The sequence below is a fragment of the Falco peregrinus genome, chromosome 2 (genome assembly GCF_023634155.1).
Source record: "Falco peregrinus isolate bFalPer1 chromosome 2, bFalPer1.pri, whole genome shotgun sequence".
NCBI classification, from domain to species: Eukaryota; Metazoa; Chordata; class Aves; order Falconiformes; family Falconidae; genus Falco; species Falco peregrinus.
The window spans coordinates 101,402,524-101,428,784 of record NC_073722.1 but is presented as its reverse complement, the minus strand read 5'-3'; the positions used below and the strand labels follow the sequence as shown (position 1 = coordinate 101,428,784).

Sequence of the window (26,261 nt, the reverse complement as noted above, 5' to 3'; positions counted from 1 at the left end):
TGCTCACGCCAAAGCCCATGCAAACTAGTGAAGTCCTTGCTGCAAAATACCTACACAAGGACCACACTTAAAGTACCAGGCACATCTAAACCAGCTCTCCAGTTCAAATCATCCCAAATCCCACACACAAAGGTAGTAGCCAAGGTGGGAGTGGGGCCAGGTTCTGGGGGAACACAGACACATCGCCCAAGCACCCAGGGTGGAGCTGGGAGAGGCAGAGCTCAGCTGGAGCAGTGTGAGGAGTGTGCGGGGCCGCAGGACGGGCTGCCCTAATACCAAAGAGCTGTGGTCCCACTGCTCAATGGGATGGGAGATCTAGTGATCCGGGACACAGCAAAGGCTAAGGTTTCCATTTCTTCTTTTGTCTTGGTGATCACTGCTAAGGTCTGTCCTTGGCATCCCGGTGCCCTCTGAGCAGAAGTTAGTGGCATGAAACACTGCCCGTGGAGAGGCACGCAGACATCGGGCATGCTTACGGCAACTGGAAATACACAGGTCCACGGGACCAGGTGGGATGCATCTGAGCATGCTGATGGAGCTGGCTAATGTCACTGCAAAGGGCCAAAGACAGCAATGACCATGGGCGGTTCCAGAGGACTGGCAAAAAAGGGCAAATGACACATCTTTTGGTGGGAAGATTTGGGGAACCTCTCAGCCTCCTCTCAGTCACTGAGTAAACCCTCCTAGAAGGACAAGAAGGTAACTGGAAACAGCCAGCATGGATTTACCTGGACAAAATCACACTGGGCCATTCTGATGGTCTTCTCCAATGAGGTGACTGGCTATGCAGGTAAGAGGAGAGCAGGGAACGGTGCACACCCTGTGTTTAAGGCCTTTGACATGGACTCCCACAGTATTCTTCCAGCCATTTTGACAGGACACAGGTTGGATAAGGTTGGTTGAAAACTGTCTGGACTGCCAGGTTGTGATCAGCAATACAAGTCCGACCAGTGGCCAGTTCCTAATGGTAAACCCTCAGTGAGCGATATTGGGTCTGAAAAATACCATTAAACATCTTCACCAGTAACCTGGGAAGGTGTAGCGGAGTGCGCTTTCAGCAAGTTTGCAGAAGATACCAAAGTGGGGAGAGCAATAGGAGACAGGGCTGGTATTCAGAAGGACCTCAACAGTCTGGAGAAAGGGGCTGACAGGAACACCATGAAGCTCAAGGGCAAATGCAGCATCCTGCACTGGGGACAGGATGCATGTCACAGGATGGGCTGGGGGCCAGCTGGCCTGAAAGTACCTAGAGCTCTGGGAGTCCTCACGGACTTCACATTGTCCCATAGTCAGCAGCGAAGGTAAAACTCATCATGTGCTGGGTGAGCAGGAGGACAGTCCATGGGGCGGACAGGGATTGTTCACTTCCACCTAGTGCCTGTGAGACCACAACTAACGTGCCACGTTCTGCTTGGGGCTCCCCAAAACACATTGCGTGTGAGCAAAGCCAGTTGAGGCCACCAAGGTGTTCTGAGCTGGAGCACAGGAGAAATAAGGACAGGCTGAGAGAAGCACGGTTTGGTCAGCTGAAGGGGAGAAAGCTCAGGGGGATCTTACTGCTGCTTACAGTGACCCCGTGGGAGAATGGAGAGTTGCTGGAGCCAGACTCTTCTTGGAGGTGCACAGGGGCAGGACGAGACAACAGATCAAGCTGGGACACACGGAATTCTAGTTAAGTAGTAAGGAGGAAAAAATCATCATAAGGTTGGTCAAACACTGGACTGGGGCCCAGAGGACCCATGGACTGATGCCAATGGCATCTCCATCCTTCTATATCTGAGAATCTAATACTGAGAATACAGCTGGACAGGACCACGAGCAACCTGACACGACTGGCACTGCTCTGTGGCAGGGGCTGGGATGTCCCGAGCTCCCTTCTCACCACTTTGCTGTGATCCCTCAACAAGGAACAAACCTGGGTACCAGATTTCTAGTTGGGCTGCTGTTTGTCCCTGTATGGCCAGGAGTCCAAGAGGGACGCTCAAACTACAGACACAGCCAATGTCAGGTGCAATAGCTCCACTGCAAGGTGGTGGCCCCACCAAGGATCTGACCCATAGCACCAAAAATTCAAGACTGGGTACCAGGGCAAAAACCAACATAAGCAAGAGTGAGGGACACTTTCACACTAATGGTATGCTCCAGCCAGAAGACTGCTTTAATACAAGCTCACCCCACACAGTTCCTCAGGTGACAGCTACAACAGTTGCACCAGTACAGCTCAACCATCAGGCACACACAGCCCAGCAGTGCTGCTAGCCAGCCTGCCAGAGCTGTCCCCTCCTCTTACCCACAGCGTGCAGCAACAAGCAAAGCCAGCAACATAACCCTGGGACAACACCACCCTGTGCCCAGCTCACCTCCCAGCCTCCATCCCCTCCTGCACACACGAGCGTGCACACTGGGCATGCACACTGTGTCACGACACTCCAAACTATCAACCTGCAACAAGGTCTTTCATGATCTCATCCAGCATACTCTTCATACAGTCCCTCTGCTGCCTTTGCCTCATCCAGGGCACACTCTGCTCTTCTCTTGCTTCTTCCTCTCCCCGCTTCTTCCTCGGCTGCTCTCCCTTCACTGGCTCTCAACCACTTCACTTACCCAGCCACAGCTGCACCTTATCTACATGGGCCAGCCCTGAAGCCAGCCCACAGCTGTATATTATCAATGCTAATTAACCCAGCTTCAGTCTTCTACACTGAGGGACACGGGGTCCCAGCATGGGGTCGGCATCCCTGGGAAGACTAACAGCTGCAGGAGCCCGGAGTCAGAGACCACCCAGGTCAGAAGCCAAAGCCCCAAAGCGCAGCAGTGTGCTACACTGCCCATCTCAGCCTCCCAGTGCAGGGGCTCCAAGCTGCAGCCCAGAGGAGCTCCTCTCCCCTGATTACCTACAGAACCTAAAGAAATGCCCAAATTACAGGAAGACTTCCCAGCTCCTTGACTGAGTGGTCCATGGATGACAGAGTTGGGGTTGTGCAGCCTGGAGAAGAGGCGGCTCCGGGCACATCTTCCTGCGACCACTCAGCGCTTCAAGGGGGCACACAGGAAAGATGGGGAGAGGCTTTGACCAGGGCCTGCAGCGACAGGATAAGGGGCAGCAGCTTTGAACTGGAAGAGAGTAGGTTTAGGCTGGACGGAGGGAAGGAATGTTGCACCACGCGGGTGGTGACACGGGCACAGGCTGCCCAGAGCGGCTGTGGGTGCCCCATCCCTGGCAGGGCTCAGGGCCAGGTGGGACGGGGCTTTGGGCAACCTGCTCTGGTGGGAGATGTTCCTGCCCGTGGCAGGGAGGGTGGACTGGATGATCTCTGAAGGTCCCTTCCAACCCAAACCATTCTGTGACTCTGTGGTGGAGCAGAGCCCTGAATCCCGCTCTCCCATGTGCCAGGATGATTTCCAAATCACAGAGCTTCAACAAGGAGCAAATGTAAACCCTGCTCAAATTCATGGCCCTGGGCTACAAAGCACCGATTTATGGCCCCCTCTAGTTTCCTTAGACACTGCAGAAGTAATGCCTTTGCCTAGGACACATGGGGACACCACAGCTGACACCAGGGCCAGCCACCTTCAACTCCCACCTCCTCGCTCTCCCCCTCCATGCCACTGCCACCCAGCACCTGCATTTGAGATGGCAAACAGCTCCTGAAGGGCACAGGGGAGAGCAACAGGGCAGAAAGCCCAGTGTGGGTTTCACAGCACTTCTGTCAGCACACAGCAGTGTCTCTGGGGTGGTAATGACAGAGGTTTTTCCAGCGAAGAGACCTGCTGACTCCCCCCGACACTGCCCAACTAGAGCAGCGCTCTGTCTGTGCCAGGATCCCTCCAGGGAAGGACCGGAGTGCTGGCGTGCAGAGGGACCTGCTGCTGTCCTTTGCTGTGTGCTGTTGCACCACCCTTTGCTTTGGCTTCACTACACTCCAGAATTCTCCTTCCCACTTGCTCTGGAGACAAGCCTTTCTTATGCCCCAGTTTTGTGGAGGACTGTTTCCCCACTGCCCCAGGCTCAGCCACGGTAGCCTCCTGCCACTCGTGCAGGACCAGCAGGACACTGGGCTCCGAGCTGGAAGCTGCCTCTGCAGAAATGATCAGTTAATGTTGCTGCTGTCTTGATCTGGCACCAGGTGCAGCACAGGAGAGCAGACTACTCAAGTGGCTTCCCAGACTGCAAAGGAGATAAACTACAAATGCTAAAATTACTCTGGTTCACTGCAAAGTGCTTAGAGAAAGGAGGATTTTTACTGAGCTGTATTTGTGCATAAACCCCCTGCAAGAGCAGCAGATCCATGCCAGGATCCCCACTTCTAGGTGCTGAAGAGCAATGTCGGCAGCTCCTGTTACCTTTAGCAGTTTAATAGTTTGCTAAAACACAATCTTCATTGCAGAGCAAGGCCTTGCTTCTCTGCTCTGAGACACATCATTTTCATGCACCTCCTCCACTACTACCAGCGAGGACAGAGCACTGCAGCTCGTCCTGCAGCGATGCCGAGGCTGATTCCACTGCTGGAGCAATGACTGCATCTTGCTGGGTGCTCTCTCAACAAAGGATCACCAGAAGGGTGGCCAACTCACTGTAAAAACTACACAGCAACCCTGCCTGGTGGGGCAGAAGACAAAGCTTCAGCCCAGAGAAGGCTGATTTTAAGATGCTGCGATGGCAAGACAGCCGTGACAGGCTCATAGACTTCAGGTCCAGATGTCCTGGACCCAAGATGCATGTCCTCAACACGGCTCATTGCAATGCAGATGGTTTGTCCAGCCACCACAGTGTGACTGCCCCCGGGGAAACGTCTCCAGCCTGGCTGAACTCTCACCGCCCAAGCCCATGGCCGAGGCGGGACAGGCAAGGTGCTTAAAATACAGACATGAACCAAAGAAGCTCAACACCAGAGTGCTGCAACTGAGCTAACAAAGCCTAGCGTGAGACTGCACTGAACAGGAAGGGAGTTTACTCAATAAAAATATATTTAAAATAAAGCTGGTTTCACTCCCTTCTGGATTCACCCGTTTTCTCATGCCCCAAAATCGCATGCACCACAAAACGTATGGCTAGCAGCGTTTGTGTGTGACATGTCCTACAGGTCCCCTTCACCTGGGCCTTTGCTACTGGTGGCCACAGAGGGGGTTGGGATGCATCTTTTGTGCTCACCAGGAGCTGCCAGCAACACCAACCTTCCACCCCATTAACCTCTCCTGCCCCAGGGTCATTAGGCAGCATAGCTGAACTACAATTATGGAATGATTTAAATTGCATGGGAGCTTCAGAGGCCCTCTCACCTCCTGTCCTGGAATACACTGCCTAATGGTTTTCCACCCTAAGCCTTCTTAGAAGCTGCATGTATTCATGCTGGCATCTCGATGACCTTTTGGGTTAGGTGCCATCAACCTACACCAGTCCTTATCCCATTTTCTGCCATTCCCTCTGCTGCTTCCATGCGTACACTTCCATTCAGTTTATCTAACTCTTTCTTCCCTCTCCCTGCAGGAGACACACAGGACACTGCCTGCTCATGAGCAGTGGTCCTCAGACTCACCGCTTCTGCAGGACAAAGCAAGAGGACAAAAATGTGCTTGTGCCACCTCCCAAGGCATAAACATTTCAACAAAGTAAACGAACACGGCAGAGCACAGAAAAGAGTCCAGTGAACCACGAACCACGCACGACAAGTTGGAGATGAGGGGACCTGCGGGCTGAGCAGGCGCTTGGGGTCACTCAAGAGTGATCCCCTTCCCCTGCGAGATCCTCACGACAGCCTGACTCATGGTGGTTGGCAGGGGAGAAGTGACCCTTTCAGCCTATACATGAACCAGTAGCTTTAGAGTCCAAGTAGCTGCAGAGGAGGCAGTGCTGAAGTCAGATCCCACGCCAAGATGCAGAAGCTGGCCATGGCCTAGGCACGCAACTGTCAGTGGATGGCCTGATCCTGCTATCAGGACCTGAGCACCCTTGTAGAGCAGGGAGAGGCTCACCTATCCTCAGCAAGGGTCTGCTGGACACCACCCTGGTGCCCCCAAAGGCAGCAGCACCCCTGCGCAAGAGGAAGGGAGAAGCCTGGTCACACCCCACACCTGAGAAGGCCCCATGGATGCGCTTCCCCACCATGCCCGTGGCCTGGGGCAACACTACAAAACCAACACTGAGCAGGCACAGCCCCTCTCTGGAAAGGCCTTGGAGGGAGCTGCTTTGTCCAGGGTGAATCACAGATGATGGGGGAAGATCTCGTCAAACAGTTCATGCAATCAAGTCTCTGACTTTCCTTCGGGCAGATGGAGGAGCTGAAGCTGTAAAACATCACGTTCTTCCACAATCACTTCCCCACGAGAATTAAACCACATTTTCAGCCTGTCACTGAGTAGTTTGGCCAAGTTATGCCATCTCTAAATCTAACACTTGTTTGCTTTGTACACTTTTTCCAGTATACACCAGTAATCTCCTCTATCTAGTGCCATTTCATCAGGGTAAACTAGTTCAGCTTTCAGAGCTCAGACCACAGACAACAAGGGATGGACTCAATACAAAAATGTCATGGTCACACAACACAGGGTGCCAACCCAGCACAAATGCACTCTTTCAGATCCACCTTCCTTGAAAAGCTGGAGTTAATGATGTGTTTGTGGGTGCAGTGCCAGGTGCCACCCACCCTCCTGCGCACGGTGCACAGTACAGCAGCTCCAGTCAGCACGAAGTCCTGCACCCATGCTGGGGCCAAGGTGCCACCACATGCCTCCACCTGATCCAAACAAATCTGCACCACTGGCTGATCCAACAGAGCCCACTAGAGCCACGGCCTTGGTCTCTCCTGCCTCCATCACGACATGCTCTGCAACCCTGGGATGCCCAAGACTATTGCATAGCTCTGATTTCAGAAAATTTGTAAAAGTATGTCCTATTTTTGTAAAGTACGCATTATTTAGGAATTCAAGCCCTGGTTTCCAAAGCACCTGGAGACCATGGGTAACCTTGTCTTATGAGACCTCCAGTCATCAGCAGTCAAATGCTTCTGAGTTAACCTGAGACCTGTGCAGGTTCCGCAGGCTGCATGAGGGGTGTACGAAGCTCAGTCATCTCCCCTGCCCCCAGCTGCCCCTCAACAGCCTTTCCATCAGTGCTCCTCCAGCACTTTGCACTGCCTTCCCGCGTCGTGCTTGCCTGCTGCTTCCCCAAGGAAATTTTCTTTTGGCACTTTCTGCCACGTTACTGGCCTTGCCGTAACCCCACTGACTGCATGCGCTCTCTCTGTTGGTGTTCTCAAAGTGTTCCCACTAGTACCCACCACGGACACCAGAGAGACGTTTGTGACCTGCCCTCTCTTTCCAGCTGCCTTAGGCCAGGACTCAAGCAGCGCTCAGCAGGGACATCCACAGCAATCAGACATTCCCGCTGCTCCTGAGAGAAAAGCCTCTTTGCAAGATACTCCAACACTTCTTACATCAAATATTTCTAAGCTATTTCTTGACTTTGGGGGGTGGGAGGGAAGTTACATAGAACTGTAGGATAATTGAGGCTGGAAGGGATGTCAGGAGGTCATGCAGCCCAGCCTCAGTTCAAAGCAGAGTTGGTGACTTCCCACTTCCAGTGTGTGCTGTTGGACCCATGGACAAGCCCCATGTCCCTCAACCTCCATCTCTTGCAGAGCCAACACACTTCACCCCACCTTGGCTGCAGGCAGAAGCACAAGCAGCACAACCATCTGTCACAACTGAGCTTAACACACCTAGAAGGAGGAGAATGGAGGTGCACCCCATCTCTGCCTCTACCCCTGGATAACCCTGCTAAGAAACCCATCTAAACAAGGTGCTAGTTACTGTTGGTTCCATGGAAAAGCAGAAAAGTTGTGTCAGCCCTTCAAAAGTCTAATGTCTCCTGGGCTGCAAAGCCACATCAATGCCCGGTGGAGGGGCAACCACAGCCCCAACAGGGAAGAACATTTCCAGCAGGCTGCAAGCCTGCACAGTACCCTCTGAAAGACCACCCATCTTCTTAGATGAAATGAAACTTCAGGTGAGTTACCCAGCTGCATTAGTAAGTCTGGTCTCGTTTATGAACTGTTCAAGCATCCTTCCAGGCACTGCAGAAACACACCAAGGCTGCAGGTTTCTGAACACGCTGCAGGCAAACAGTCCCCGCCACAATGCTGGCACTTCAAAAGGTGTTTTTGCTCCAGTCAAAATCATCTTTAGTGATACGCTTAACATGGATGTGCAGAAACCCACCTGTCTGTTTGTCCACAGAGATGCCCAGAGTTGCACGCAGGCACAAAGCCAATGCATGCTGCCCTCCCTGCCACAGCTCCTTCTGCATGTACTTACGTCATGGGTCAGGCTGGCTTTTTCGCTGATCTGTTCAGAAATGTGCTGTGTTACTTTGCTCAGTATTTGCAACCTGATTGCTCTAAAGCCAAGCACAGCCCTCCCCTCTCACTCAGCTCCTGGGATCCCTCAGCTGCCTCCAGCTGCTGCCTGCCCTCCCCCTCCCAGCGCCACAGGGTAGAGACTCACCTGAGTTTTCCTTATCCGCAGGTCAGCAGATGACCTGTTCAGTCCTTCCTCTTGTTCAATACTCTGCTCAATACCTGGTCAAGGTAAAAGGACACAGATTATTTCACGCTCTTTAGAAAAGGAAAAGGGATTGTTTGGCAAAGGGGCTGCAAAAGAGAAGCCTGCAAATCGTGGAGCGTCTGGCATCGAGCAGTCCCCTGCTCCTGCCTGTGGTTTCGCCTGGACTGGCAGCAAAGCCCCGTTTCATTACTGCGAAGCACTCAGTGCCTGGCCACTGGCCAAGACCTGGTGCTGTCAAGGGCAGCACCTGTCACCCCCAGGCTGGTAAGCAAGGATTTCAATACAAAACTGATGTAATGTTCAGGTCTGATCTTCACACTTCCCAGTATTCAAGCAAAATGGAATGCTGCTCTCCCCCTGCTAGGCAGCAGGAGGAAACCCAGAGCTAAAATGTCTCTGCAAAATAACCAAGCTCAAGACTTCTCCAGGGACCCTAAAAATAGTAGGTTTGCCAGCTGCCCGGCCTTGCACAGGGAGGACCCACCAGGCTGGCGACAGCATGCTTCATCTTGCTAAAACAGTCCTCTGCAGCAAGGCAGAGATTTTCCCTCTTCATTATGCCCGGTGGTGCAACTAAGTGAGATGAACTCCTCCTCACCTGCCCAAAGACCGTAAATCACAGCAGGAAGGAGCACTTCCCTGCTCAGCATCTCACTGTGGTTTGGGCAGGGAGAGGGCACGAGGCTGCAGGGCAGGAGGTCTGGCACAGAGCAAGGCAGACATCCCCCAGTTCTCTGAGCTCTGCTGTCCCCAGCACCCTCCATGCTGGAGCCGGTCCCACAAGCCTAGCATGAAGCAGGCTCCTCCTGCAGCAGGGGCTCCCCATTCCCTGGAGCTGCCCAGTGGCTCCCCAGCACCAACCAGTGCAGCAGGGCAGAGCGCAGGACATCACCACCATGGTGCACATCTGAGCTCCTGCTTCGTGCCGGTGAGCACGGGTGGCCTCACGGTACTGCCCTGCACCAAGCAGCAGCGCTGTAAGAGGGACTGTGGGCCTGGGGACCCCTGCACAGTGCTCTCAGAGGGTGCTCAACAGCACAGCGCGCTCCAGGGGAGTGCTGCAGAACATCGGCACAAATTCTGCACTCCCTCCTATTCTCTCCTGGAACAAGCGTCTGTATCTAGAGCTTATCTGAAAGGTCCCATCCCACACAGTCAGACGGCCACAGCACTTCTCCTGTACGCTCCTCTGCCTGTCAGCGCACCGGCTGCTGCCTGCCCAGCATATTTCATCAGCAACTGGTCTTCCTCCACACTTGCCATAAACCGTTCCCTGTTCTCAAGGAACAGTATTGGCAAACATTGTGAATTTATGATAATTAATAAAATCACATTCTCCCGAGAAGCTCGTAATTAGAATTACCCACTGCATGAGCAATGTCTGTCCTAAAAAAGTCAATTCGTTGTCAGCAGATGGTGTTTTTGATCAGTCCTGACTGTTTTCTTTCATTGATCGTGCTGGCCACAAGGCAATTTGGGACAAAGCACAAGGACTAATCATCTGTTGTTCCAGGTAAATACGATACCAGTGAGTCTTTTCTGGAAGAAGGAAACAGGAATTGGAGCCTGTCCTGCAATCCTTCAGGCTCTCAAAGCCCCTTCAAAAATACAGAAAAAAAACCAGCTATGGAAAAGGATTTTTTGTTTTGCACAGGCTAAACCCTGTCCCTACCTGGACGGCAGGGTCCCAGTATGGCTGGGGGCGGGGCTCTGGTGCATGGGAAGGGACCCCTGGTTTATGAAATGGGTAAGCTGGCCCCTGGTTCCTGTTCCGGGGTCTACCTGAGATCACACATCAGGACAGAGGGCAGCAAGGAGGCAGCAGAGGTACAAGTCTCCTTCTGGCATAAACATGAGCCATGGCCACACCAGTGGTGAGGAACCTAACGAACAGCTCCAGCCGTATCTAGAGTCCTCCATAGCTGCGGGGCTCCCACGAAACCCTGGGATTAGGGAGAACGCTGCTGCCATGGGGGAAGCACTAGGTCCTCTCCCACCCTTCAGACACAGCCAGGTCTCCTGCAACAATCTCGGGCAAAGCCCACGCTGATGTCCAAGACCACTACAGGCAAATCTGAGCCACGCCAGGGTGACCTGCCTCAAGATGCTGCCGTCCTCACTGAACCACTGAATCCCATGGGTGCAGTCTTGGGCTTTTGGGCTAGTCCAAGTGCTCCAGCACAACTCCTGCCATCAGCGGGCTGACAGTCGTGTTGTCCTCACTCCCCACTTGTCAGAGACCAACTGACCCTCCCAATGGTGGAAACTAACAGTCACGTTGGCCACGTTCTGCCCCTGCGCTACCCAAGGTGGAGGCATGCCAAGGTAACAGGGCATGCTGATGAGGCAGGACAACTTTCCTCGAGTCCAACAGCCCCCTTCTTCACCACCGCTGACCCACAGAGCCCGTGTCTGGAGAAGCGGTGCCTCCTGCCCGCCTACGCTAGCGGTGCAGCCGGGATGGGCAGGAGGCACCGCTGCCTTGGGCAATGCCACAAGCAATGCAGCCTGCACTAGGGATGGAAAAGCAATACTAGCCCCGCAGGAGCAGGATGGGAGCAGCAGGGAAGTATGCCCCATGCTGCCAGAGAGACACATAAGGAAGAAGGACCATGGTTCTCCACATGGGGACTCCTTGGTGCTGTGCCTGCCTAGGCTGCCTGTGCCAACCTGGCTCACCGGGTCAGAGCCAGCTCTTCTTGGAGCCTTGCAAGTCCCACAGCAGCACCTCTTCAACCACCTGTCTGCAACAACCTGTTGTCAACAACCTGGCGGCATTTGGCCATGCTGCAGTTTGCTCAGAGCCAGGGCTCACCAGGAGAGCACAACATCTGCCTGTGCTGGCAGCATGGGACTTGCTTGCAGCCCATTAGGTGCTTGTGGCCCTGTTCCCTCACCTCGATCCTGGGGACAGGGCACAAGGGGACAAATTCATAAAGGGCACATAAAAGCAGCTAGATTATGCTGGAGGAGAGAAGATGATGCCCATCCCTGGGTCATCATTGCAAAGCAATGGCAGGTACCACTTCTGGCTGTCCCTTCCCCCAGCTCTGTGACCCCTCCTTGCGTCAGCTCGGTTGCCAGAGGTTGTGCAGGCCGGGCTGGCGGCGTGTCCATAACCTGCCCTTTCCTACCTAGAGCAAACCACCCCACAACTGCCTTGACCCGAGCCAAACCCCAGCTGCTGCCAGCGTAGGGTTGAGGTGACAGCCAGGGCCCGGCGGCACTTGCGGTCACGGGGGACTAGCGGGAAGTGCAGAGCACCAGGGGCACGGAGCAGGACCCGGCAGCGATGCGCTCTGCCTGCTGCATGCCCAGCCCAGGGTGGGAGCTGCGGCACCCGCTGCCTGGGGCTGCAGGGCAGGAGGGCAGCGGGCAGAGCCCCACAGCAGCATCACAAGCAAATACTCACTCTTTAGCTTGGAGCGCACTTTGTTCGCCGTCTTCTTTATGTCAGACATCAGCTCTTCCAGCTCCTCCTTTGTTTCTGGGGAGAAAGAAAAGAGCAAATATGGAGGTGTTGGAGACACCGCTAAAAATCTGCTGCCTGGCCCTGCAGCATGTGGAGTCCAGAGCTGGGAGCACTCCCACTTCCAGACTGGGAGCACTTCTTCCTCACACACCTGCTGGACTCTCCTGAGCCTGGAAATAAACCCATTGCTGGTCAGGCAAGCAGGGAGCCAGGGACCCCCTGGCCACACTGCCCTAACTTCCCCCATACCCAGTGCTCTGCGGAAAATGGAAGGGAAGGGATACACAATCCACAGAGCTAGTTCCTGAGCGGAGAGAAAACCGCTGCTGGACACCAAAAAACTTCTGCTCACCAAGGGCTGATCTCCCCAAGCCTCTGCCACACCGGCCAGCCCCTCCCAGGGCATTATGAAAGGTGACATTTTCCTCTAACACCCCCTGACTAACAGCCAGGGTCTGTGTGTTCGCTCCCCAGCCTGAATTTGCTGCTTTTGGCAGAAAAATAGGGGCTAAAGTGGCCAGAAACACCACCACCACCCAACAGTCCCACAGCCCATGAAATGACTAAGCAGCCCAGCAGTGGTGGGAGGGTGTGCTGCAATTCTCCTATTTCAACGGGCAGGGGCACAGGAGTTGCAAATAAGAGTAAGTACAAGCAAGTCCCTTCCTCCTTGTCCCCGCAGACATCCCATGCAAGCCTGTGTGACTTGCACGTGGCTCACACTGGAAGAACAGTCCTGCTGCGCACAGAGCCCATCGGTGAGTCTCAGCATCTCCCCAGGGTTGTCTCTCCAAGACTGTGAGGGCTTTTACAAGAGTCTAGCAGGCTGCAGGACTCCTGAATTGGCTAGAGAGAGGACGCAACTACAGCATATGTCACATTCAGAAGAAGTACATCAGATGGGGAGGTTCCAAGCCCTGCCTGGCTGATGGGGTCTAGCACAGGGCTCTCTGCCCTTGCTCCTGAGCGCAAACGCCAGCAATCGGCTCTGAACTCACCACCACTGACAGCACAACCATTGCAACATCTCCTGGCACTTGGGCCTTGTAAGACTTTTCGCTGCATAGGAGCAGCACCTCCAAGCCACAAGCCACATGCTCAGCAAACCTGGATCGGCATGAACCTCCTTGATCAGTCATGCAGCAAAGAACAGAGAGATATTGGTGCGTGACAAATGGGACATCAGCCAGCAATGCGCGCTTGCAGCCCAGAAAGCCAAGCACCTCCTGGGCTGCATCACCAGCAGCTCAAGGGAGGGGATGCTCCCCCTCTGCTCCGCTCTCCTCACGGCCCCCCGCAGCGCTGCTCCAGCTCTGGGGTCCCCAGCACAAGGCAATGGCTTTGAACTGGAAGAGAGTAGGTTTAGGCTGGACAGAGGGAAGGAATGTTGCACCACGCGGGTGGTGACACGGGCACAGGCTGCCCAGAGCGGCTGTGGGTGCCCCATCCCTGGCAGGGCTCAGGGCCAGGTGGGACGGGGCTTTGGGCAACCTGCTCTGGTGGGAGATGTTCCTGCCCATGGCAGGGAGGGTGGACTGGATGATCTCTGAAGGTCCCTTCCAACCCAAACTACTCTGTGATGCTGTGATCTCAGCCAGGTTTTGTCCCAGAAACCAGCATCCTTGAAGGAGCTGGGACATGCAGGTGTGCCCCTCACCATCCTGCCAGACCCTGCCCTGAGCACACCAGCAAGGTTGGAGTGTGGGGCACAGCACCCATGCCCAGCATGCAGGTACCCAACCATGTTCTGCCTGCGCAGCCCTGCATGCTGCACAACTGCAAAAAGGTTGGGTGAGGTTGGGTGGTACAAAATACCCTGTGCTGACCTGTGGGCTTGCGGCAGCCCGGCTTCCCACACAGCAGTGCCCTGACTGTGGGGTGGCCAACTCCACAACTCAGCACCGAGACCAGCACGTTGCAGTATCTCAAAATCCAGATACTAAAGAAAGTACAAACCACCTGCCATTCAAATATGATTTCTCAGAAATGCTGCCACCCTCATGCTCCCTCTTGATTTTGATGAGATCAAGACTGACTTAATTAAATTAAACTTTGTTTAACAGACTCTAGGCACATTAACTGAGTCATTTCAATGGCTGTGGTAGCTCTGATGCTGCACATTCCCAGCTGCCAGTCACAGGCATAATTATAAAATCATCATGATGGGAATGTGCTGGGGGAAGGTCACATCCTATAGACAGTTGTACACATTTCTGACCCCGAGCCAAGAGCCTCAGCACTACTGGGAAAAGGAGAAGAGGAACACATCTGCTAACACCCTCACCCCAGACTCCAGGTATTTCTGAGCAACATAGTGGCCTCACGGGGAAGCGGTAAATTCTTTATTTGCTGGACAATACACACAAATGCAGGGAAGGGAAGAGGACATTTTCCATTTGAGTTCTCCTTTAAGTGACTAATTATTTATTTTCTCCCTGTTCTTGAAAGAACTTGTATTTAAAAAAGAAACAAGCCAGCCTGAGCTGAGTAACTCCCTGTACCCAGACAGGTTAGGACCCGCTGACGGGGAAGCAAAGACCTTGGAGTGCTGGGGGACAACAGGCTGCCACAAACACAGGGACAGGCAGGGAGCTAGGCTTGCTCACCCAGGAAGGGGACACGACTGTGTGGATGGATGGAGGGGACATGGGATGGGGAGCTAGGATGTCTTCCCTCAAAATATTTTCAACTGAGCAGCAGGGAGAACACACTCCTTCTGGCTGGCTTCGACTCACAGGATGTGTGAGGATTACTTGGTGACCTGGCAGGCACAAGCTTCCTAGACAATTATTTTCACATCCATGGCGTCTGTTTAAGTGACTCACTCAAACCTATTTAACCATTCACAGTGAGTAACATTCAGCAACAAGAAGCTGAAGTACCACAACATCGCCACTGCTATGGCCGGAGTCACACCAGCGAGCAGAGCAGTGCTAAAGGGCAAGACATGACGTTTAAGAGGATGGGCCAGGCTCCCTGCATCCCACAGCCATCCTGGAATGTCTGTTCTGCTCCAGCGGCATTGAGCACAGCAGGGAGGCGGGGACGTCCCCATGGCCACCAGCACTGTGGGGCCATGTCCCCAGTCACCACTGTGACCTGCCCGGGAGTTCAGGTGGCATGGGGGAGGCAGGGGTGCAGGCAGTGGTGGGACCTCTCTCCCCTCCCTCTGCCAACAGCAACCAGGGTAGCCGCCTGGAAGAGGGTGAACACCCAGCCCAGGCTGGCAACACTCAGCTCCAGCACAGCCTCAGCTGCTTGGGAAAGAGGGAAAACAGATTCCCTGGCATTCCCCTTCCCCACAACTCTGAGTTCCCAAAAGCATCCCCCGTGCAACACGGAAGGGGACAAACGCAAGGAACCAGCACCCAGTGCTGCCATGTAGGATGCTCCTCAGGGCTGGAGGGGATCCTGCCTGCAGCCCAACACGCAGCACTGATATTGCCATCGTCAACAGAGGAGGGAAACAGCCTCCAAAGCACCCAGCGGTGAGCAGAAGGGCTGGGACAGGCACCAGACCTGCACCCCTCACAGCCAACTGCAGGACTGACACCCACCCACTGCAGCACACCAGAGCATCACCGCAACACTGACTCTGCACGCACGATACGGTGACTTTGCACACACGGTACAGTTCTCAGCCATCAAAGCTTCCTGGCTCACTTATCATTCAGATTAATAAACCTTCACCCCTCTGTGGCCTGCGGTTCTTTACTGATAACAGCCAACCAATGTAATCAAGAGCACAATTCCAAACTAATTCATAACTGAGTTACCTGACAGAGCTGCAAGAAGGATCTTTTTGGCAAAGAGCTAACTTTTTTAATACAAAATTAAAGAAGATCCTGACCACAGTTCCTGCAAGTTTAAAAAATAAACCTTTCTCACCTTAAAACTTTTCTTCTGTCTTTTGCAGGTTGCCATTGATGTGCCTGTTTATCTTGGCACTTACATTTACAAAATGTAGGGTTTCTTTTAAACACAAATGCAAAGAGGAAGCACAGACCTGGCAGCCCCACAAACTACCTGGGCTCTGGGAGCAAGCCACAAGGAATCCTTCCTGGATCTGTGGAGTTGATTGAAACATTTTCCATAGTGTTTTATGGCCTTAAAGTAATAAAAATTAAATCTGTTCTAAAAACCACCAGGGAGGAGATTGGCTAGAAAGGTTTTCCAGCCCCAAGCTGGGAACTACTGACCAGCGAGCCTCACCTCCGAGCCCACTAAGATCGTGGAGCAGAGCCTCCTGGAAGACATGTAAAAACATGGATGACAGGGAGGTGACGAGAGACAGTGAAGGTCACTTCACCAAGGGCAAATCCTGCCTGGCTGAGCCGGTGGTCTTCCACAATGGAGTCACCACATCAGTGGACAAGGGAAGAGCTACAGGTGTTACCAACCTGGACTTCTGTAAGGCATTTCATATGGTCTCCCACAACCTTCTTGCTTCTTATTCGGAGAGATACAGATTTGATGGATGGACTATAGATGGATAAGGAATTGGCTGGATGGCCACGTCCAAAGAGTTGCAGTCAATGGCTCGATGTGCAAGTGAAAACCAGTAACAAATGGTGTCCATACTGGGACCAACACTTCATCTGTTGTCTTCATCAACAACAGACAGTGGGATTAAGTGCACCCTCAGCAGGTTTGTGGGTGACATGAAGCTGACTGGTGCAGCTGAGATGCTGGAGGGAAGGGATGGCAGGGGGTCCTGGATAGGCTGGAGCAGTGGGTCCGTGCAAACCTCATGAAGTTCAGCTGGGCCAAGTGCAGGGTCCTGCATCTGGGTTGGGGCAGTCCCCAGTACCTGCACAGACTGGGGGGTGGGGGAAGAGAGAGCAGCCTTGTGGAGAAGGACTTCCCAGCTCAAGTCCCATTTGCCAAAAGAGATTTGGGATGTCAGTGACCTCTATGCAGTCCTTCAGTTCCCAAAAGCTGATGTTCCCTCTTGGGAACACCTGGGGAGGGACAGCCCCACGCACCAGCACAGGCTGGGCTGGCCTGCTGGAAGGCAGCTCTGCAGAGAAAGACCTGGGAGTGCTGGTGGGCAGCAAGTTGCCCATGGGCCAGCAGTGTGCCCTGGTGGCCAAGGGGTCAGTGGGACCCTGGGATACACAAGGAGAAGCGTGGCCAGCAGGTGGAGGTAGGTGATCCTCCCCCTCCGCTCTGCCCTGGTGAGGCTGCTCTGCAGTGCTGTGTCCAGTGCTGGGCTGCCCCGTTCCAGAGAGACTGGGAACTGCTCGGAAAGAGCCCAGCAGAGGCTACAAAGATGGTGAGGGGACTGGAGCATCTCCCTCACGAGGAAAGGCCGGGAGAGCTGGGCCTATTCAGCCTGGAGAACAGCAGACTGAGGAGGTCTTATCAATGTCCACAAACAGCTTAAGGGCAAGTGTCAAGAGGACGGGGCCAGGCTCTTTCCAGCAGTGTCCAGCGACAGGGCAAGGGGCAACGGGCACAAACTGCAACACGAGAAGTTCCATCTGAACGTGAGGAAGAGCTTCTTCACCTTGAGGGTGACAGAGCCCTGGCACAGGCTGCCCGGAGAGGCTGTGGGGTCTCCTTCCCTGGAGACAGTCACAACCTGCCTGGACATGACTCCGTGCGACCTGCTCTAGGAGAACCTGCTGTAGCAGGGCTTGGACTAGCTCATCTCCAGCAGCCCCTGCCAACCCCCACCAGTCTGCGATTCTGTGAAATGCAGCTCAGAGTCTGGCATTGCAACTTACTTATTCAAGCTAAGTAAAATAAGAGGAAAAAAATTAGACGCTCAATTTGCAAGATGCCGACTCCATCCTTTCCTAATTTTCTAGTTTTTTCAACTGTGACCAACACAACCATTTGCAGCAGGTATGACAGAAGAGAGAAGCATGCAGAGGGGTGGACAGAAAACTGTGCGACCACCGCCCTGAGCAGAGCTGGAATTGTCTCTTCCATGCAGAAGGAATACAAGGAGCTCCAGCTGTTTTCCAGGTTGCAGAAACAGGATACAGCGATGCCATCCATCTGCCTTCACCAGGAGTGAGGGCATGGGAGATGTCCATGAAGGGACAGGAGCCCTGGGATTTTTAACTTCCAGCATGTCAGAAGGGACAAATCCTGCTGGAGGTGCAGCAAGGAGAGACGCTGCTTGGGTCCAATGTCACTGCAAAATGTCACAAGGCTTTTACGCTGGAGCAGAACAGAGACGATGCACAGAAGGGTCTGAAAAGCTCTTACTGATCCCCTGGAACTAAAGGTGCTCCCCGAAATGCCTCATCTGTACCATCCGTTTGTGTTTGGAGGTGATCCTCAACAGGTTAAATCTGTAGCTTTTGACTTTTTACGTCACTAAGGAAGGAAGCAGGTAGGATGTTTAACTGACGACATATTTTGATGTAATAAAAATATAAATTACATTACATAATTTAGGTAATTCAAAGCTAGTAACATCAGTGGGACTGTGTCTGTAAGATACTTTTTATATTAGCAGCGACGGATCCTGTTTCGCACATCCAGGAAACCCAGCGTGCCCCTCGCAGGCTGCCGGTCCGGCCAGGCAGAGGCACCAAGCTACCGTCACCAACAAGCAGAGTCCAAGTCTGCCGGCCGGACCGACACCGAGAGGTTTGCACCAACAACCAGGCTTGCAATGACGGAGTGGCCATGGGCAGCTCACCCCCAGGAGCCCAGCATGCAAAGCCCTTTCCCAGCCTGTTGCTGAGCTGGCCATGACCATGCTACCCCCTGGGGTGCATCTCAGGACAAAGGAAGAGCCACAAGGGAAGAGCCGGGCTATGCACCAAGGGCTTCTCCTGCTGCCACGCTTGTTGGTTGTTTATAATCCAGAGGCCTAAATGAGGGGATCAAAGTTTGCTCACAACGCAGCACTTAGGTCTGGTGATGAACCTGTGCAAAAGGTGGAAGAGACAGAGACGGGGCAGCTAACTCATTCCAGTTTCTCTTTTTGGAGAAAGTGTTGGGTTTTCATTTTTTTCCAACTACTCCCACTAAAACAACAGTTTGCAGACGGTGATGAAGAGCTAGGGATGAAGGGGAGCCATATAAATGTTGTAACCCTGCCTGGACATTCATGTGGGCTTGAATCCAACTCATGCAACAAAACAGCTCCCAAGATCTGCTGCCCATCCCGCCTGGCATGGGCTCGTGGAGCCACCTTCCATCACAGCCATGGAAGGAACAGTTTGCATTCAGCAGCAGACCTCGTAGGACACACAGCTTGCCTCCAGCATCCCCAGTCGGCACGCCTCATGCCAGCACACCAGCTCACGGCTCCACCGGAGCTGCTCCTCAGAAAGTGGGAGGCCACCGAGTGGCCAGGGAACAGCACTGTCAATGGCTCCAAGCAAGGGGAGTTTAGGAGCTCTTTTAATTATTTTTTCAGCAATAATTACATACACTGAGCTACAATGCAAGCTGAAGGGTGTGGTTTTGTTTGCACAGCAATGAGGTCCTGCTAAAATGCTGCTCAAAGTGGGTGATGGGCCCGATGAGAGCAGAGCAGTGTCGCACAGGACCGATGCGGTGGGCACTGCATGGGTGAGGGCAGGCAGCTGCAGCCAGCAGCCCTGGGGATGCATCTTGGCCCATGACAGAGCTGCCCCCGCGAGGGGCACCCTATTAAGGCAGCACAATTTACGTGAGTGAATAGCTTCGGATGGCTGCTCCCACCAGCTGCAAATGTGCCCACTTGTCAGAGATCTCCAACCCTGGCTGTTTTACAGCATCACCCACAAGGTTTTGGGGTGCCCACCTCTCCGGGAGCAATTAGCTGGCTAACAAGCAAATCACTCCTTCCCTTTCCATGGGCTCCTACCATTTCTCCCTGTCCTCCCCACCGCTCTCCCTCAACCCCTCAGCTCAGCCGCTTGCTCTCCGGGGTGGCACCCAACGCAGCCCAGGCTGTGCTGTGAGCTCCCTGTCCCTGTGCCACCGCTCCCACCTGCCTCAGGGCCACAGGCGGACCCCAGGGCCACCCAGGATGGATGCAGGGTGCATTGGGGCGGCAGCGCTGGGGCTCGCAGGGAGCAAAGCTAACCCAGCCCTCCTGCGGGCACACAGCAGGCAGAGGTACCCAGTGAAGCTGCTCAGATCTATTTTTACAACACCTAACTGCATTAGTTGTCTTACCCTCCTCTAATTCTCTCAATTGAATTCCACTTCAAATACTCCATTATTTTGTCCAGAAGCAAGATCAGGTTAATCAGTCAATAATTACCCAGATTTTTCCCTCTCTCTTTCTTTAAAAAATTGACACTGTGCTACCTCTTGAGCTCCTGACGCCCATCAGGTATGTGGAGACTTATTGGAAATCAACACTAATGGCAGAGGCACCATCTTACTCAGCCCTTGGAAAACGTCCCAATCGATAACTTCAGGCGGACTGGATCCAGCAGGGTTTATTTCTGATGCCAACTGTTTAGCAACAACCTGAATTACTGCTGGAATGTAAGAACCTAATCATCATAAGATACATCACGTATTTTCTCAAACACTCAAAAAAAGCATTTCCCCTATGGTTTTGTCCTTTCTGCATTATTCTCCCATTTTCCTTTATTAATGCATCAAAAGAGCTGAGAGGTTTCTGCTCTTCTTTAAGAATGTCACAAAAAATTCAGACCATCCTTTGGGCTGCTGCTTGTTGGATTTTCTGGCTCTCTGCAACTCTCAGCTCCAGTTTCTGTGCCACTGGGAGAGGGTGGGAAAATATTTTCCCATATGGAGACAAATGTAAATCTGTAAAATATAAAACTGTAAAAGCAGGAGTTACAGAAAAGTGGGAAGAGACACAGAAGGATGCAGTGAGAATACAGTGCTTTAAATTTATTCAGTGCACACATGATATGAAGGACCAAGTCATGAACATCTGCACCAAAAGCTTCTCACCTTTAATCTTGTCCTGGGTTCCCCTTTATCTGCTGAGACAAAAAGGGGACTGAGGCTCCTCAGCACAGGTACAGCACATTTGCACGATGTGAAGATTTGCTGCTCATCTGCGTCAGCCTGGCCAGCCCCAGCGCTGAGCCCTGAACACACCCAGGGCTCTGCAGAGGGTCCTTCCCTCCTGCTGGGACAAGGGTATTTCACACCCCAGCGATGCCAATCTTTCTTCTAGGTGTGAGTAACACAAACTAAGCTCAGTTTGGGATCACAGGTGAGCAACCGCAGTTCTCGGGTTTCTTAATTGGTCTTGTAACAGAGACCAATTATTTAATTATTTAATTGCCTGGGGCAATTAAATAATTCCTTTTTGTCCCATGCTTTAATCATGGCATTATGTACTCACAGAGTAGTTTGGGTTGGAAGGGACCTTCAGAGACCATACGGTCCAACCCCGCCTGCCATGGGCAGGAACATCTCCCACCAGAGCAGGTTGCCCAAAGCCCCGTCCCACCTGGCCCTGAGCCCTGCCAGGGATGGGGCACCCACAGCCGCTCTGGGCAGCCTGTGCCCGTGTCACCACCCGTGTGGTGCAACATTCCTTCCCTCTGTCCAGCCTAACCCCACCGTCATTCAGTTCAAAGCCGCTGCCTTGCGCTGGGGACCCCGGAGCTGGAGCAGCGCTGCGGGGGGCTGTGAGGAGAGCGGAGCAGAGGGGGAGCATCCCCTCCCTTGAGCTGCTGGTGATGCAGCCCAGGAGGTGCTTGGCTTTCTGGGCTGCAAGCCCACATTGCCAGCTCATGTCCTGTTTGCCACCCACCAGTCTTCCCCAGTCCTTCTCCCTCAGGGTGCTCTCCATCCATCCATCCCTCCATACCTCCCTCCACCCACCCACTCCCCAGTCTGTGCTGATGCTGGGGATTGCCCCAACCCAGTTGCAGAACCTTGCACTTGGCCTGGGTGAACTTCATGGGGTTCTCATGCCTCAGTAACTTTATTCCTAGTCCTCTGGCTGTATACCAAAGCACTTCCGTCCATCATTCCCTTTTTATCCACACCTCCTTAGGTAGTCCGGCTCTGAGCCACCCGCAGGCAAGCTGCGTCCTGCGATGAGCGGTGCCACCGCTGCGCCCTCCACCATCCTCAGCACCCCAGCCCACGCTGCCTTCTCCCCACACCAGCAGTAGCACTCATTTATCTGTCCCTTTTCTAGAAGGCTGAATGCAATGCCAACCGAATCAGACTAAGTTAAAAAAAAATAATGGGGGGGTGAAATAGTTTTGGACCTCTCCAAACCCCAGAGCCTAGAGCAGGAGGCAGAGCTCTGGAAGACCACCAGCCATCTCAGGCCACGTCAGGTACCACTCTGCAGAATGCCATGACCATACGGGCCACAAACCTACATCACAACGTATGTCAGACATGTCCCCTGGCCTTTCTGGTGGACCAGTCCCCTTGGGCTGGTGCAGGAACAGTTCTGCTGGGAGCAGAGGGCTCCCATGGGGAAGGTCCCACAGGTCCACCAACACAGCCCACTTCTGCATGACCCACCATGGGCCCAGCAGTTATTTGACCCAGGACAAACCACGACTCTTCCCAAAAGCAGATGCACCCCAAATGCTATATTTAAATTGTTCAGGATGAGACAGCGAGTCCAAGCTAGAGAGTCTGCGCCACCAAGGGGCCCTGGCCGCTGAGCAGGCTGCAGGGCAGTGGAGAAGCCACTGGGTCCACAGCAGGAGGGAAAGTCCTTCAGCCCACGCACAAAGTGATGCACATCAAATACAGTGACCCCATTTGGACAAAGAGAAACAGGGCTTTGTGCAGAAAGGCAGCCAGCCAGGGAATTGTGGAAAAGCTATTTTTAGAGTTGCATATTTCCATGACAAAGAGCAAGTGTTACCTCTAACTGGAAAGAAAACTTTTTCTAGCACTGGTAGAAAAAAATGACCCAAAGATGTCCTACCACCTAGAGCTTCAGCTGCAAGAGAGCACTCTTCAAGACACTGTTATTCAGTACTCAAAGCAGCATGTGCGAAATAAAGCCCCAGTAAGTACCCACCAAAGAGTTCAGACACCTCTGCTGCCCAATCCAGCTTTTTTTTTCTTTAAAAAAATGGCCTGATTTACATTTTTAAACACGGACTGAAGTGCAAGGAACTGTGTGACTGTTTGCTCAGCTCCTGCTTGGATTTTGGCTAATAGGCTGGGAGCAACACCACTAGGTCCAAGGGAGGACAACACGCAGGCAGGACATCCATGGTGGCCAGGAAGAACTGGAGGTCATTCTGCACCACTGTCACCTGCAGCTGGCTGCGCCCTGCAGCCATCATCCTTGCACATTGGTTGTCTGGCAGCTTCTTCAGAATCCACTGACTCACAGAAATGGTACAGGCCAAGCTTCCAAGCTGGAAATTAAAACCACATAAGCTTACCCAAAAAGTTTTTTAAGTGGATCCAACACCATCCAGACTGCAGAGGCTTCTGCACTTCCCGGTGTGATAGAGGGGACACCCGCACCATGACAGAGGAGGAAGGATGAGCACTCTCACCCTCTGCTAGGCAACTGTTTTGCTCATAGATACATGAGTTACAAGCTGCAAGTCATGAGTTGCAAGTTATGAATTTGAGAACTACTGAGTTAGAAACCTCATGAATTAAGTGATGGGTTACTGAATTCACATGTCAGACTAGTCTGTGAAAAGGGTATTGAGCTCTTAGTTGTCTTGTTTGCTTTCTTTCCTGATGAGCTCATAAAATAAATTTTAACTTACAGAGTACATTATCCCATAAATTTGAGAGATCCAAATGGGTCATGACAAACTGCATTGCTCATGGCCCATTCTCAGGCAGCCTGGCTGGTTGTTCTGCTGTTGTGGGTCCTAGTTCCCCGCACCTCTGACTCCCCATTTTCCCAACCCTGGGCCCTGTGCAGGGCAGGGGCCATCTGACAGCTCCCAACCTCAGCTGGAGCTTCCACCAGCAGGTTTGCGAGGGCAACACCCCGTCCAGCTCAACCAGCCATTGCAACCTGCAGCTCTGCCGGGTGTCAGAGCAGATGGCTTCGGGCACAGGGAGGCCAGGAAGGCACCTACAAGCCACCCGCTGCACAGCAGCCCACTGCATCTCTGTAAATAGCAACCCACAAGTAATAATCATAAATGCATTTAATCGACAAAGGGAAATGGGCTTTGGTCATCAGGAGGCTTTGGCAGCAGCCCAGGTCACAGAGTGTCGCTAAAGAGGTAGGAGAAGAGGAATGGGAAATGTCAAAAATGGAAAAAAATCACCTCACAAGGCTGGGCACTTGCTCAAGTAACTTTTTCATAAAGTCATGGACTCACAGGATGGTTTGGGTTGGAAGAGACCTTCAAAGATCATCAAGTCCAACACCCCTGCTGTGGGCAGGAACATCTCCCACCAGAGCAAGTTGCCCAAAGCCTCATCCCACCTGGCCCTGACCCCTGCCAGGGATGGGGCACCCACAGCCGCTCTGGGCAGCCTGTGCCCGTGTCACCACTCTCGTGGGGCAACATTTCTTCCCTATGTCCAACCTAAACCTTTTTGCTAGGCCAGCGGCAAGGACGGTGCTGGCACAGGCTGTGGAGCCCCCGCAGGTGCATGCTATGCCAAGACCTCACTGAAGACCCTGCACAGCAAAGCCAGCTCTCCCCAACTTTGGGAACTGGCTTCATTCACTGGGGCTGGCATCACCCCTGGGCTACAGTCAGGGTGAGCAGGTGACCACAGTGACAAGGTGAGGTTTGGTCCATCCATCCACTCCTGCACCCACGCTGCCAAACGTAAAAGCCAGCCAGCTCCGTGCCTTCACATGAGATACGCACGTTGGGGCTGAGCCCTCTTCCACAGTCCCCATCACCAGACTGCCTCACTGCCTCGCTCTTTTGTTTGTTTGTTGATTTACAGAAATCAGAAACAAATTGTTCCCTGATCAGGAACTTCCCCCCGATCCGGCTCAGGAGCACGGGAACGCACCCACCCCTGGCTGGAGACCTCCCTCCCCACGCACAGCAAACACATCGGCAGCCTCCGACCAGTCCTCCCTGCCAGCATCCCCCAGCTCTCCCCAGCATCTCCCCGTCACTGGCTCCTGTGGTGCTGCTTGTGAGCTTTCCCCGGCCTCCCCCTGCCCTCGCTGCCTACCGCGTGGCTGCAGGCAGTGTGGGGAGCTGTGCGCCAAGTGCCGACGTGCTTCCCGGCACGCTCGCTCCTGCTTCCCACTGCTCCCCAGCACAGCATCAGCTGCCAGCGTCACCAGCGTGTCACCAGCCGCCTTTCCATGGCACTCATTATTTCATTGCAGGGGGAACCTCCCCTGCAGTGGAGGAGGGAACAGGGAATCCCAAAAGCAAGGGGACCACTGGGACCAGCAAACCTTGCTCCCTGCTTCACTGCTCCGACCCCCCACATTGTCCTTGCTCAGTGCCCCTCTGACTGCTCAAAATAGAAACAGAGAAACTGGGAATGGCAGTAGGAAGGGAGAAAAAAACAATGTGCCTTTAACAAGACAGATGGAACAACACAGCTTGAATGAACAGAAAATAACAGACACCCGACAAAATTACTGCAAAGCAACGCACGGATGCACCCAGGCTGTGCAGAAAGGAAGGGGGAAACCGAACGGATGCAGGTCAGGGATGGCACAGACCAACTGCCAAGTACTTATTCGCCCTCCTCAGCCCTTGCATAGGAAGTATTTTTGTGTACTGTCCCATGGTGGCCCCCACACTTCCTCCTCAGCACCAACTCACCCGTTCCCTCCTGGCCCCACATCCCTGCAGCACCCCCAGCGCCCTCCTCCCCCTGCTGCATTGGGCTCGTCTCACTCCCACCGCCTGTCTCTCTTAATTATGGCTTCCCCAGCCTGCTCCCTCCCCGTGCACTGGAATTCATTCTCCCCTGCCACTTCGCTCTCCAGATTCCTTCCTTTGCCAGGATTTGCCTCCCCTATTTGCAACACTGCCCACTCCTAGCTAATTACCAGCACGCCAGCCGTGCCCTGGCAGCTTTTCACTCTGCCCCAAGCACCTGCTGTTGGCAGCTGGCTGGCCAACCACCACTACCTGTCTCATTGTTTGCATACTTGAAATATCTCTAAAATCTAAAATTTAACTGCTGTGCAAGTGAAGCTGCATGCAGGCAACCGCAGCCTCTGCTGCACCTACCTGCTGCCATGCAGCTGGGCCACCCCATGTGGTGGGCAGAAGAAAGTCTTCAAGCAAGAGCATTGCCCAAAGCTTCCTGGGACCCCAGCAACCTTGACAGCAATGGCCACATCTCCTCCCCAGCTTGCCCAGGAAGGGACATCTCTCTCCCTGCCAGGTGG

General features: G+C 53.5%; 1 protein-coding gene across 2 annotated transcripts in view; it reads right to left on the bottom strand.

Moving 5' to 3' along the window:
• Window positions 1–26,261, bottom strand: part of STX1A (syntaxin 1A) — an 89,957-nt gene that overhangs the window by 18,313 nt on the left and 45,383 nt on the right. For both annotated transcript variants that reach the window (XR_008745739.1, XM_055795507.1), the window contains exons 4-5: window positions 11,975–12,049; window positions 8,503–8,576 (exon numbers count right to left, since the gene is read on the bottom strand). Coding sequence is in view for 1 of the 2 variants with exons in the window: in XM_055795507.1 (XP_055651482.1) it covers window positions 8,503–8,576; window positions 11,975–12,049 (149 nt within the window). In the remaining variant the exon portion in view is untranslated. The remainder of the gene's footprint in view (window positions 1–8,502; window positions 8,577–11,974; window positions 12,050–26,261) is intronic.